Source organism: Elephas maximus, chromosome 5 (genome assembly GCF_024166365.1).
Source record: "Elephas maximus indicus isolate mEleMax1 chromosome 5, mEleMax1 primary haplotype, whole genome shotgun sequence".
Taxonomy (NCBI): Eukaryota; Metazoa; Chordata; class Mammalia; order Proboscidea; family Elephantidae; genus Elephas; species Elephas maximus.
The window spans coordinates 89622037-89636530 of record NC_064823.1 but is presented as its reverse complement, the minus strand read 5'-3'; the positions used below and the strand labels follow the sequence as shown (position 1 = coordinate 89636530).

The 14494-nt window shown below is 36.2% G+C and overlaps 1 protein-coding gene across 5 annotated transcripts; it reads right to left on the bottom strand.

Moving 5' to 3' along the window:
- Nucleotides 1-2513: 2513 nt before the first annotated feature.
- On the bottom strand, nucleotides 2514-13565 carry LOC126077117 (UDP-glucuronosyltransferase 2B4-like). 5 transcript variants are annotated; one of them, XM_049886133.1, is made up of 7 exons: nucleotides 13230-13562; nucleotides 12839-12884; nucleotides 11399-11547; nucleotides 6691-6822; nucleotides 5803-5890; nucleotides 4687-4906; nucleotides 2514-2793 (listed from the first exon to the last, which is right to left on the bottom strand). In XM_049886133.1, the coding sequence occupies exons 1-7, from the start codon at nucleotides 13560-13562 to the stop codon at nucleotides 2514-2516; spliced, it is 1248 nt and encodes a 415-aa protein (XP_049742090.1). The 5 variants fall into 5 exon arrangements, with proteins under 5 accessions (XP_049742090.1, XP_049742091.1, XP_049742087.1 ...); XM_049886134.1 differs by having other exon boundaries at nucleotides 12839-13565; XM_049886130.1 differs by having other exon boundaries at nucleotides 11399-11543; nucleotides 12835-13562.
- Nucleotides 13566-14494: the final 929 nt, after the last annotated feature.

Genomic DNA, 14494 nt, shown 5'->3' with positions numbered 1-14494 from the left:
TTATTCTTCATTGAGCAGTAGTGGGAAGATGAATGAGCTTTAGCAGACATGATGTTTTGCTATGCTACGTGGCATTTTCCCCAAGAATCACCCCGAGGCTGTGGAACAGCTGTGAACCATGATGGGGTTTCGTGACCTAAGCATCAGTAGTAGGAATATCCTAAATTCTGAACAGCAGGCAAACCCAAAATATGTGATGATCTTTCCAGACTTTTGTTCTAGCACACTGGAAAATGGTATTGTAAGCATCTAATTACTTATTTTAAATTTGTTCCTCTGGGTGAAACTTGACTGATAATCCCTCCTCTAGGAATCACCTGAAGGCTCTAGGAGTTGCCACATAATGGTTTAGTATATAAGTTGTTTGCTGACATCTTACATTAAGGCCCTCCTAACAACCTGCTATACTTCTAAAGCTCCTTTGCTTCTAAATGTTTTCCTGGTTTTAATCTTCCATTCTGTACTTCACTGCTGTATTTTTTACTTTAATCACCATGTTTGCCATGACTTTTATTTCATTGTATCCTGACTCCTGCAACCTGCATGTCCTCACTATAACTGATCTACTCATCTCTAAAATCTTATCTTCTGTGACCTCAGATTTTTAATATTTTTCCAGAGTTTACCTTACCTTTATTGATCTTGTGTCTTTGCCAGTCATTTTGAGCCACTGTTGTCCATGACCTGGGCTTCTAGGGTTTTACAAATAACAAATTTGCCTTTTGTAACCTCTGGACACCAAATAAGAGTCAGCAGAAAAACACCAAAATAAAACTGGAGTTCATACAGGACATAGAATAAAACACCTGAGTGGATAATAAACATACAAAAAAAAAAAAAAAAGATCAAGCAGTTTAATAGTGAAGGATTTCCCAATTAAACAAACGAGATACATTTCCATGCACCTTGAATTGGTAAAAATTATTACCCACCATAGGGAGGATGCTAAATCGTTGGTCACTGCAGTGCTGTTGCTGGATGCATGAACAGAGTGGTGATGGGATTGCCCAACAGAATGGACTGTAATGAGCCAAGTGATCTAGCTACTGCTGCCACCCACAATCCAATCTGCTAGTATTCTGATTATACATTTGGGGAACAGGGAATTGACCACGGGTGGGACTGCAGGCCTAACAGACCTTCTATAAGCTGACTTTTGTCAGGAATCTGTTACTTGATTTCTGTACACCCCACTTTCACATATTTGTTTCCAAAAGTAAACCATGCTTCTCACTCATCTGAATCTTATCAAAAGGCAGTGCTCAAAGGCACAAAAGCTTTTGGGATGTCAATACATGAGAAAAATTTGAATATCGTCTGCTGTGCTAGTTTTCGAGTTACTGTATCTCAGCTCCAAATTCAGCTCTTTGCTATTGATTCTGGACCTTCTAAACATTCTTCTTTGCTAGCTGGTTGGATGGTAAGCTTTATCAAAAAAAAAGCACCAGAATGACACATCATTTACAAAGTCCTTCCCTGCTTTATTATTATTACTGAGTAACGGCTGTGATTATTGCTGAATTTTGAGATTAAATATGAAAGTTCTGATTAGTATATTTGTATTACATGTCTTTAATAAATATTTCATTTTACATAGAAATTAATTCAGAAAACTCCTAATTATAATGTCAGTCTCCAACATAGGAATACTCAGCTCATTTTGTTCTTTTCAAGATTAAGTTCATAATCATTGATTTTTGTCTCCATCCACTGTGGTACTTCCATATGCCTGCCATTAAACATTAGATGGAAATAAGCAAAAGTAGCGCACAGATGGTAAAGGTGAAGAAAGTTGCTTTAATTCTGTCATTCTGTGTGTGGGATTTTTTTGGTTTTTACTATGAAATTGCAAAGGATCTTTCAATAAAGGGAAAACAATAACTCAAGCATATTCAAGGGCAGTGTGGAAAATATTTTTACTCTTTCCAATCAAAGACTTCATAGTATTACATACTTTTAGGAAGGAAACCACTTAAAACCACTCAGAATTTCTGAAAGAAAGAAAAATTTCAGGAAGAAATACTTTATGGTTCATGAGGCATACATATATTTGTATGAATGCACATCATTTATATAGAAAATGCTTCTGAAAATGCACAGTGAAAACATCAAGCTTCCTGATCTTTTACCATCAACAGGTTGCAGTTCCAGTGAGTTTCATGTTGTTTTCCGGTTATAAAAATGTGCATAACTCATCACAAACATAGAATTGTTTCACAATTTACCAGATGAGAATAATACCTTGAATATAATCCACCTGATGGCTGGAACTATTTCAAGAGGAATACTGAGTAGAAATTTATTTAAAATCACTCAAGATTATTCTTCCTTAGGGAAGAATTAACAAACACCAACCAGAACAATAAACCAAGAGTAACATATCTTCGGAAATCAGAAAAGGCTCAGCTCTTACAAAATATGGAGCAGAATCTTTCCACAACTTGAACCGTAATGGTTGAATGAAATATAATGCTCTCACTTATCATGCCTGTTAGTCTTTTGCTTAAAGAGGCCTACTCCCTCTTTTTCTTCTTTCCCATCTTAAAAAACTTTTGAAAACCAAACCAACAACATTTTATGACAAGAAAACTAACAATTGCCACACAAGCCAGTAGAAACCCAATCACATCCAAAGAGTGGTACTGGTACCAGGTGAGGCTGAGGGCAGCTGGGCGAAGGTGTTTGGCTCCTTTGTGGCGCATGACAAACTCGATCCAGAAGGTGGCTCTATCCAGGGGCTTAACAGGCTGATCATGCTGAATGGCTGATAACCTCATAGCGTTCGCTTTATAGCTGAAGAAAAATCAAATAGACACCAACTTAGAGAATAAATCAGAAAAGATCAGTAAGTAAAATTTTCATGAAGGTTGTAAAAATATGTGACTCGCAAGATCGGAAGAAAAATGCATTATTTTCCTCTGAGATGATGATAGACATTTTAGTATATGGGCTAGAATTTGTTGAATGCATATTATTTCAGGATGTAAAGAAAGAAAGAAGTTGGGGTAGGCCATGTATTTTTAAGATAGAGAATGGAAAGTGCTAAGTCTTAAGGACAAAAAAATTAAAAGAAAAGAAAAAATCATCATCTGAGTGTGCAGAGTTTGAATTATCCAGTGAGGAATTGTTAATGAATCTGGTGTACAAGGTTCAAAATAATATCATTATCTGAATACTGGAGGCAGATCCATGATGAGGTCCAGGGACATGTCCAGGCAAGGCTGGTCAGGAATTGGTATTGACTTTATATCAGTCATTGAGTGGTTAAAAGGGTGAAAGTGACTTGCCTCAGTTTGAACCCTGATTCTGAAACTCACTAGCTGTCTGCTTTCTGCAGTTATTTATTCTTTTTGTGCCCCAGTTGTCTCTTTGTGCCTCAGTTGTTTCTTTGCTAAAATGAACTAGCTGTGGATAGTGTTTTTTTAATCTGACTATTGTGAAGAATAATGGACGGAGTTTTAGAATACTTAGATTGTTCCAAACATATAGTAGACTCTCAGTAAATGTTTGCTATTATTATTGTTGTTGTTCTTGTTAGTTTTGTTATTTTAGAATCTGGAGAGTCCTCAACATTTCACTTTGAGGCATTGCAATTATATTTGTTTCATTCTTTTGCAAATGATTATGGTCAAGCAAGAAGAGTTGAAAAAAGGCATATGGTTTATGAACTCTGAATCCCAAAGTGCTATAGTATGACACTGTCTTCCTTTCATGTACTTAGCACATGTTATCAGAAGGGAAGTGTCCCTGGAGCAGGACGTCATGTTAGGTAGAGGGTCAGCAAAAAAGAGGAAGACCATCAGCGAGATGAGTTGATGCGGTGGCTGCAGCAATGGACTCTCACAGAGTGATGATTGTGGGGATGGTGCAGGACCGGGCAGTGTTTCTTTCTGTTGTACACAGGATTGCTATAAGTCGGAAGGGACACGGTGACACTTAACCACCACATTACAGTATTTATCTTCCAAATCAATTCCTTTTTAATTTTAAAACTCTTCCAAATATAATCAAGCTAATCACACTCAAAAGAACTAAGACTTTTCATACATTTATGACAGCAATGGGTTTGGTTTGATATCCTCATTTTTCATGGTTTCAATTGCATAAATTTTCAGCCCTAGTTGTTTAACGAAACCCTGGTGGTTAAGTGCTACTGCTGCTAACCAAAAGGCCTGCAGTTGGAATCTACCAGGCTCTCCCAGGAAACAATATGGGGCAGTTCTACTCTGTCCTATACGGTCAGTATGAGTCGGAATCGACTCCGTGGCAATGGGTTTGTTTGGTTTGGTTTTAGTTGTTTACCATTTCTGGTAATGGGATCTAAATATTAGGGTAGACATTTTGGAAAGCATTAAATGTAAAAGAAATTTGAGATTGATTATCTCTTGCTCATTTACTTAAAACAGTTTAGAAGAGTTTAAAAAGAATTAATGAGCCTCATACTGAGAGAAAGTTACAGGGCCTTGCAGAGTCCTATTGTTTTAACATTCATGGTCCCTTTTCAACTTTGTTCTCACCTTGTAATTCTTCCAGGTCCAACTTCAGTAATTCTTCTCATCCTCCTTACTGGCTTTTCAAAACTTCATCCTTGTTCTCAAACCTCTCATTGTCCTCAAACCTCTTACATATTATTTCTCCAGCATTGCCCTCCACGCCAAAAATAAACAACCGATTAAAACTACTCACGATGGGTCATAGATGACTGTCTTCAAAGCATTGAGCAAATCTGTACTTGTCATTGTGTCCATGTCCAGACTCACTGCTGCCCCCTTGACCTTCATGTGAGCAATGTTGTCAGGTTGATCAGCAAACAAGGGAATGCCCACCATAGGGACCCCATGGTAGATAGCCTCATAGATGCCATTGGCTCCACCATGAGTTATAAAAGCTTTGGTCTTTGGGTGACCTAGGAAGGGGTGAAATTTAGCAAAATTATTCATTATAATTCTTAGAAATAAAATGAGAAATATAGGGAGCTCAATGAGGCAGTGTTTTCTAAGAAACAGATGATCATGCCCATGAAACTCTGTTTAAATTTTTTTTAGATCTCTGAGCAGGAAGCAACTAGGCCTACTGAAATAGTAAATGAGGGCTTCATGAAAGAAATGATGTGTGCCTGGACACTTGAAAAGTGAATAGAAGATTGTCAGGTGTACAAGCTGAAGGAGAATATTCTGGATAAAAGTAACAAATGAACAAAAGAAGAGGACACATTAGAGTATATTGTCTTAGAGAAACAGTGAGAAAAAAGATGGAGTCTGATATGTGGCGTGTTCAAGGCAGGAGGAAGTGTGATGATGATGGTGCTGGACTCAGAAGAAGGGATGGTGATCCTTTATCATGAAACATTTCATCACTTCATGATAAAGATTGTGGATATTTTCCTATACAAAATGGGGGTGGGGATCACTGGTTGTAAAGGAGGTGCTCTTACCGTTAAGAAGCATTTGAAATACCGCTTCAGCAATGGAAAGAATAGGTATGAGGTGAGAGTATTAGGATGATGATACAGGAGGCTATTAAAAATCTTGTTTGAGTTGGGATTACATGTGAAATATAGATACATAAATTTAAATTTTTTTTTTTTTTACTTCTGGCCAAAAGGATTATGACTGTATATTATAAAATGCCAATTATTATATTTCATCTTTTCCCTCTAAAACTAGAAAATAAATATACAGAACTTATGCTTTAGTTTTTAAATTCTTCTATAATAACTGCTCAAGAATTGATTTTCTGTTTAACTTGTATCCCTCTGATTAGCTGTTACCCGTATTTTCATTATTTGTTCTCTGGTCTTACCAAGAAGGTCATTCTGGGGAATCCACTTGAAGAGTCGAGTATTGGGTCCTAAGGTATCTGGTTTCTTGCCATCAAATCGCCACAGCACCTATGAAGATGAAGAAAATACTTTATTCCATGAATAGAACTGAAAAGTTATAGCAAGTTAGAATTCTGTAAACATGAAAAGATCATCTAGCCAAACCCCTTCCTATGACAAAGGAACTGAGAACAAGAGATGCTAGAAATCAGAACTACTAAAACACCGAAGTAAGTAGGAATACTCAGGTTGAAGGAACTTATTTTTATATCAAAAAACAACACAAAGTTGAAGGAACTTATTTTTATATAAAAAAATAGCATCAGGTAATTCTCTAATAAGTAATTATGATGTTTCTCCCACGGTAGCTAAAAACATTGAGATTAGAAATGACAAATTCAAGCATCTGGGCATTGTTAAGCACTCATATATCTACTGTAAAAAACAGTGTGCATTCCCAATGATATACATATTTATGTTCTCATATCTATGTGTTACCCTGGCTTTCATTTCCTAAATTTCATTTTAACCTGTTTCTTTCTTATTTTTTGAATGACACGGAAGGGAGTTAACTTATGTTCACTTATTCCAGACTTTCAGAAGTAGATTGCTGGATCCTTGTTCCTAGTCTGTCTTAGTCTGGAAGTTCAGCTGAAAACTGTCTGCCATGCCTGACTCTGCTGGTATCTGAATATCGGTGGCGTAGCTTCCAGCATCACAGCAACACTCAAACCTCACAGTAGGACACACTGACAGACAAGTGGGGGACTATCATAATAGTTACAGAAAATTTCCATAATCATTAGACCCTGTACAGAGTTGAACAGACTAGCAAAGTAGTTGGTCACCATGATGGCACTTTATCTAACCTTTTGTGGAATCTGGGCAAGGGCTGATGCAATCGTATTGGCCCTTTCTTCTGTGATGTTACTGACCATTGACCCAAGAGTAAACACCACAACACCGTGTTTTTCAGAGCTCTGGACAAACTCTTCTATTTCCTGTGAAGACAGCATTTGCTTCATCATGAAACAGCAACGAAATATTGAACAACATTTAAAGATTTGGCCACAAACAACTTAAGAGAGAAAGTCAAGAACTGACAACTAAAACCAAACCCACTGCTGTAGAATCAATTCTGACTCGTGAACAAATCTCCACAGAATTTCTATTTCCACGGTAACATTTAAGGACGCATTTCTTCAGACTGGGATCTCCAGACCTTTCTTCCGTGGTGCCACTGTGAAGATTGGAACTGTGAAGGTGGAACCATTTGTGCTACCCAGGGATTTTCATTGACAGAGACAAATTATTAGAATAGCGGCTGCTTTTTTACAACACTAATCAGTCAGTTTGGAAGGCGATGTGTGATATGAGATCTATTGCCTTTATTAGGTATATTTGCGTAAATGTGGGAGGGGATGGGGTGTGATATAAGCATGAAATGAAATTAAGCAGTTACACAGTAGTGAGGAGGACACTCCCTCTTCATTTACAGTTATTAATTACTAGTATATATTCTTGGAAGGAGACACAATAGCAGGATCTTAACTCAGATTTAATTGTATGTAGTTCTATTTCTACTGCGGCACCAGATCAGTACAAATAATTGCTGTGCTTGGCTGCCAACCAATGTTTGGAAGTTCAAATCCATCTTGAGGTGCCCCAAAAGAAAGTCATGGTGATCTACTTTTGAAAAATCAGCCAATGAAAACTGTATGGCGCGTAGTTCTACTCTGATACACATGAGGACACCAGGAGTTGGAATCAACTAGACTGCACCTGTTTGGTTATAGTTCTACCAAAATCACATGTGTTTATTCCAGAAGGTTTTCTGGAGAGAGCTCTCAGTTGGTAGTTGTTAGTATTTTACTTCATGACTATGAACCCTAATGAAAAATTAGTTATGGTGGGGGATGATTGTATATTTCTCTCAGTTACATAACCCTTTATTCACACCTTAAACTTTCTCGTGGTTTCCCAAATATTCCTCTAATATACCATTTAATGCCCAGAGGTTAAGATTCTCTAACATTCAAAACAACTTTGAGATTAGAATTGCTTTGAAATAGTCATAAAATTTCCATTTTTAATCCATAAATACACATTTGTAATTACGTATCAGAATGTCCATATTTCTTGGTTTCTTCCTTGTGGTATTTCTTGACCTGAAGTCATATTATGAAACCGATGTACCTGTTGAATGTGCTGTGCAGAACTGTGGCTAAAAGAGGCCTTCATTATCATCTCACTGTGTCGTGGGGAGAGCACCGTCTCCCCAGTGGGAGAGGTACACCTGGTCTTTCTCCAGAAGGGATCTGGTCACCCACTTGAGCAGCTCACTTGGAACTGTATAGAGTTTCTGGTGAAGACATGTTCATCTGGAATTGTTTGAGAATTATTCTGACTTGTGCTCCCTTTGCTGTGCAAAATGGACCCTGATAGTTTTGTAGTAATACAATTTTTCTTTATAGATTAATCACTTACTTGAACTGGTTTGTTCCAAATTCTGTGATATCTTAATAAAAATAATACAAACACATTGCAAAACATTTTGGGTAAGAATGGAAAATGTAAAAAAGAAAGTTTCACCCATAAATTCCATCCTGAAAGTGTTTAAACTCTGTTCCCATTCATTCTAGTGTTTACATGATCCATATGCAGAAATGTATTTAAAAAAAAAACAAAAACCTGTTGCCGTAAAGTCAATTCCACTCATAGACACCATATTGGACAGAGTAGAAATGCCCCATAGAGTTTCCAAGGAGCGCCTAGTAGATTCAAACTGCCAATCTTTTGGTTAGCAGCCATAGCTCTTAACCACTATACCACTAGAGTTTCTGATGTATACATACGACATATATTTAGAAAACTGTAATCCCACTGTGTATACCTTTTTTGTATAATAAATTTGGCCTCAAATTGTTTTTAACAATTTGCCTCTTCATTTCCAACTCATATAATGATTGCTTTTGTGTAATCAAGCATTCTTTGATGAAGTGATTGCAATAGTGTGGATACACATCAGTTATTTAACCTCTCATAAATGTTGGAATTTAAATTATTGTCAATGTTTACTTTATAAATTACACTGCCATACAGATTGATTCTGCACCACTTATTTATTTATTTATTTTTGTCTGTGTAGGTTCATATAAGTATACAATGAGGTCCAAGGTTATAATTATTTGTAGATCTTTTGATGCATTTTGCCAAATGCTTTCTTTTCTTGATAAAAACTCAAATAAACTGAAAGTCTAACAATTAATGGAAAAGCAAGTGATATGGGGGACTTTTTATAATAATGAATAACAGTCTTCACATTATTGACTTTGATTCAAATCTTGTTTCTATGATGTCAATAACAACCACTGTAAATATTTATTTTAACTCTCACACTATTATTCATCCTCTCTTTCCTCCTCTCTTTCCTTCTGCTACTAAGACTGTCATTTTCCTTTAATATGAATGGGAAAATTCTCCATTAATAAGGTTAGACGGCAGAAAGTTATTAAACTTCCTGCAGCATTTGCACCCTTTGAAAGACATTATATGTATATAGTCTAAACAATTTACACTCAGAATAACTATTGAGTTTTAATCCTTGAAGAGGATTTCAGTTTCATGTTGCTGCCAATAAGAAGAGAGACTAAACAGATCTTTTAATAGATTATATACTAGTGCAATAAAGAATGCTTGTTTTTATTTATGTCTTAAAGCTGTAGGAGTAATTTAAAATCGATTCTTATTGTCCTTCATAAGGAATATTACCCTATATGCTGACAGAATTATTTTGTAAGTTCAGACTAATGGAAATTTTCAGATACAAGTAGCAGAAATTCTTTAGTCTTTATTATGTGTACAGAACTTTTTGTGTTCATTACATGCACAGGATACATTTTCTGTGTTCATTCTATCAGGCAGCTATGCTACAGACACGCATATACTCAAAGGGGAGCTGTGGTGCTGCAATGGCTAAATGTATGGCTGTTAAACAAAAGATCAGCAGTTGGAATTCACCAGCCCATCCTTGGAAATCCTGTGGAGTGAGTTTTTTTTTTTTTTTTCATACTCAAAGGGAGTTTTACTGTGATTTCCTGCAGGGTTGGTATACAGTAGAAAACAATTCATCTGGTAGGATAAACCATCCCTTTTATTCTCAAAGATGTTAAACTGTGAGGCTTCAAATGGTGAATGGTTTCAATGCTGTAAACTAAGGCTGCAAGCAAGCACACTGGGCTTTGGCTGCAAATATTGTTGGGAACACCCATTTATATTCGCCCATTTATAATGGTTAGGAATGGTCTTCCCCTTAGCTATAAAACAGATGAAGAGCCTAAATCCTTAAAACAAAATTTAAGCATTTTCACCTGCTCATCTGGTTGCTAAGACGTATACCTCCACTTGTAAAAACCTCAGAGGATATCTGCTCTTTAGGACTTTGCTAGAGAATATAATTTTGATCTACCAGAAAACCAGTTCCTATTAAATGAGAAGTATAAAGTGCCTGACACATATGAAATGATTAATAGTATTAGTAATAGTAACAAAAATAGCAATAATTACAATAGCTAATATTACTTTTGGATTACTTTGTGCCAGAGGCATTTGGAGTGTTTTATATATATTAACAAATATTTTCTTACAACAATCATATGAGGTTGGTAGTATTATAGGAATAGTGTTCACTCTATGACCATTCCAGTTTCACATCATCTGGTGCCTGATTGCCTGAAACAATCTCCTAAAAGGTCTACCATTCTAGTCTTGCTTTTTCAGAATCCAATCCAGTAACTGCATCTTGAGGGCTCTTTTGTAAAAGAAACCTGCTCATATCTCTCTCTGGCTTAATTCTTTCCACTGGCTCCCCAATCCCCTTAATAGATGCTTCAAACTCCTTCTGGATCCAACTAAGTTCTTCCACATCATCTGCCTCTTTACACCTCCTCTTCCTGCTCATTAGGAGATCTTGGGGACTGCCATTACTACTATAGCTGCTTTCATTTTGTCTTCTTTTTTCCCCCACCTTCTCTACCTATTCCTGCACACCCTTCACCTTAATTACCAATGACTCTGGTTTACTTTGTATGATCCCTGCTGGGTGTTCCCTTACCATTGTGGTCTTTCCTTACTATAACACTTTTCATGCTGTATGTTTACTACTTGCTTCGGTTCTATTTTTCCAACTGGAATATAAGATGTGTGTGTGTGAGGTGGGGCATGGGAGGGGGCAGGGACCATGTCTGTTTAGTTTCTGTTTATGTCAAACCAGCACTAGTTTACCTAGAATATGGTCGTCACTCTAAAAATAACCTCTCAGTGAATGACTGATACTTTCTTATGTGCTAAATAAAGAAGTCTTTAATTTGTTAGACTATTCTCAAAGTCTTATAGGTATTCCCCTTATTTCTGTCATGGTAATGATATTCAGATACTTCTGGTGGCATGGAAATATATGAATTTCTAATTTGTAGTTCACTTTAGCACACTTTTCACATCTTTCTTACTTAGACATTCTGAATGAAGAAAGTAGCATCATTTCAATTGAAAATACTAAACCAAGTGTAATAAGTTTACCTTAGGCAAGGGATTGGCAGGTTTGCAGTGGAGCCCTCCAACAAATTGAAAATGTGGCAAAAAAGGGCGAGGAAATTGAAAATCCCAATAGTTTCGAACGAGCCATATTTCAGCTTTCCCCATTGTCTCAGATAATGTAGTTGGTCTTCCTGCAAAGAAAAGAGAAAACAAAAAGTAGAGGAAACTTGAAAAAATTGACATCTGAATGTCCAAGTAATCTTCTGAGGGAAGCTTGCAAGAGTTGGCTAAAGATGCCTAAAAGTGTGAGAAAAAGAGGAGCCTTAAATTTCTAATGTCACATCAATACTTCCACCACCATAAACAGTTATTGAACCTAAGCCACTGTAGAATTAAATATGTATTTACATTATCTAAAGTTGCAAATGTAACAGGTCTACAGATGCAAACAACTGGAATTTGAACTCCCCAATCAATTAAGCCTCCCATAGCCACGGGAACACCTTTCCCAGAAGTACTCAGTCTAGTTTCTACAAATTAACAAACCAATCCTTGATATTCAGTTTCCCAACTAAAATTTGAGGTTTTTGTGAGTGTGGCTCAATTCCTTGTACCAACTAGGGCATTCAGTTCAAGTGAAGAGCTGAATTATATTCCATTATTAAGTAATACTATATGCAAGTAAATGCTGTAAATTTTCAAAAAATTATGAAGATAAATGTGCTCACTGTGGATTTTTTTAAAAAGAGAGAAATAGTTTACAAAAAATTCAGACTAATAACTTATATGCCAACCCCTCCATAACGTCAGAGACATGTAGGATAGATGATTTGTAAACAGTTAGTGAAGAAATGTGAAATCATTAGAAACCTCAGGGTCCACTAGGCACAACTTATATAGAATTAGACTATTTTGCTTATGGCTATTTGGCTAGCAGATTAATAAAATATTGTAGAAACAAATTATAAGTTTCGAATCTGGCTTAAAGCCAGTATATCTTTCAACTGAGAAGGAATCCTGAGAAGTTACTATGGAAAAATATTCTAGTTAATAAATAACAAAACTGAGCTACACAGGTATTTTTCCCAATGCTACATACATAGTTATGCTAGAAATATGTATCACTCTTCAATCGGCATGTCTGTTCATCCAGACATTCATGGAAATGCAAAATGAATTTTTTAAAGATAAAAACTACAATAAAATGGGTATGTAAATGATTAAAGAAATTCCAAGTGTCTTCATTTGGGCATTTCTGATTCTCGGGAGTCCCCTGTCCTAGAGATTAGCTACTGGGTTTTTGTAACTGATTCTGTAATAGAAGGTTCTCTATAAATATTTGTCAGTTAGATCATTTCATATTTTCATTTCATCTTTTACTTACAAAAAAAAAATTCCTCTGACTTTTTGTTTACACAAACACACCTTCAAAGGCACAGGAAAAGTTAGGACTTCCTTCGACCAACTAAAAACATAACTTACCTAGTGTTTCACTGTAAAACTGATTCCACTTCTTCTCATTAAATGTCTGGAACCAAAAGTCAAAATAAAGCACATATATCATATTTTTTACCCTCTCCATGAATGTCATTCGATCAGGTAATTCTGACATAACAATAGGTACGTAAGAAGGAGGGGATAAAAGTCCTCCACTGTACTTTTCAATTGTGTAGCCAAAAGTGAACCGGACACTATACACAAGGGGTATTTTAAGTAGCTCCGCCAACAGCTCACCACAAGGGCCAATAGCATCTGCAAGAACAACATCAAACCTTGATTCTTGTAGTTTCATCATAAGTTTCTTGTTAAAAACTACATCTTTACAAAGCCTTTCAAGGCAGTCAGAATATTCCCAAAAGATTTCTTGTAATACTGAAAAATATGTCCAAAATGTATCCTTTGGCATATCGTATGTCCATTTCCTGATCGCGTTCATGATAAGAAACTCAAAATCATCTTTAGTAAGAGATGTAGGATACACTTCAAATTTAATAGCAGATGGTTTGCTGGGATCAATAAGAATGGAAGCTGAAGATGTTAGAACAGTCACCTCATGACCCCTCTGAATAAGTTCATCCAGTATTGTCTTTATGTTCATCCAATGACTATATTCTGTTGGCCACACCAGCACTTTTCCACAAGTTCCACAGCTAAAGCAACAACTCAGTGGTATCAGCAGAAGAACTGAAATCCATTTTGTAGACATCTTGGTTAAATGAATATCTTTCTTTCAAAAAAATCTGTTCCCTTCTGCCATTGCTCATGCTTATATCCCAGGAGAAATCAATCAAGAAGTTAAAATATAACCCTTACACGTCAAAGTAAACACATAACATGAATAGTCAGAGCATGTGGATGCCAAGTGGAAAAAGCAAAGTGTAGATGACCTGTGGTTGCCTGAGGGTACTTAAGGTCCCTTTTATCATCAGTGTTATTACACAGCTAAGAATGGGTGACCTAATATTTCAGAGTTACGCATGTTATATGATTGATTTTAGAATAGTGTTAAGACCATTGGTGAGTGTGAGGCCACTTGTGATTGCAATCTCTTTGACACAGAACTAAAGACAAAGTAAGTACACATTTGCATCAACATTTTTTTGGATATCATGATTCAAGACTTTTTGTGTCTGGTAAAATCTTTATTGACATATAATTCACAAAGCAAACAATTCTTCAATTTTAATGTGTACCAATCTATGGTTTTTAGTACATGCACAGAGTTGTACAACCATCACCATGATTAATGTTAGAAAATTTTTGTCACTCCACATAGAAATCCTGTGCCCTTTGCCAATCACCCCTCACTCTTACCATCCTTTCCCTCCACATGTGTTCATGCATGAAGGTTCCATTTTCTCCACATTCTTTTTAAAAATATTTATTTTTCTGCTTCACCACCAGGGTTTCTGGAGAAAATATAGACACAGCAAATCATACACACATTCACAACTTATACATGTACAATACAGTGATCTTGGTTACATTGTGTCATCACTCTTGCTATCTCTACCCAAATTAATTTACCACTATCAGCTTGGATTCTCCACTTTCTTGACACTTTCCATTATTTGTCTTGATTATAGTCAACTAGGTGAGTGTGAAGTTGTATTTCCTAGTGATTTTACTTACACATTT

What these genes read in the sequence shown, in the direction of transcription:
- LOC126077117 (XM_049886134.1), bottom strand. Translation starts at nt 13,562, where the DNA reads ATGTCTACAAAATGGATTTCAGTTCTTCTGCTGATACCACTGAGTTGT. An exon ending in CTGCCAATCCCTTGCCTAAG is followed by an intron (nt 6,823 to 11,398) that starts GTAAACTTATTA and finishes CTGTCTTCACAG; the next exon opens with GAAATAGAAGAGTTTGTCCA. An exon ending in TTGCCCAGATTCCACAAAAG is followed by an intron (nt 5,891 to 6,690) that starts GTTAGATAAAGT and finishes TCATCTTCATAG; the next exon opens with GTGCTGTGGCGATTTGATGG.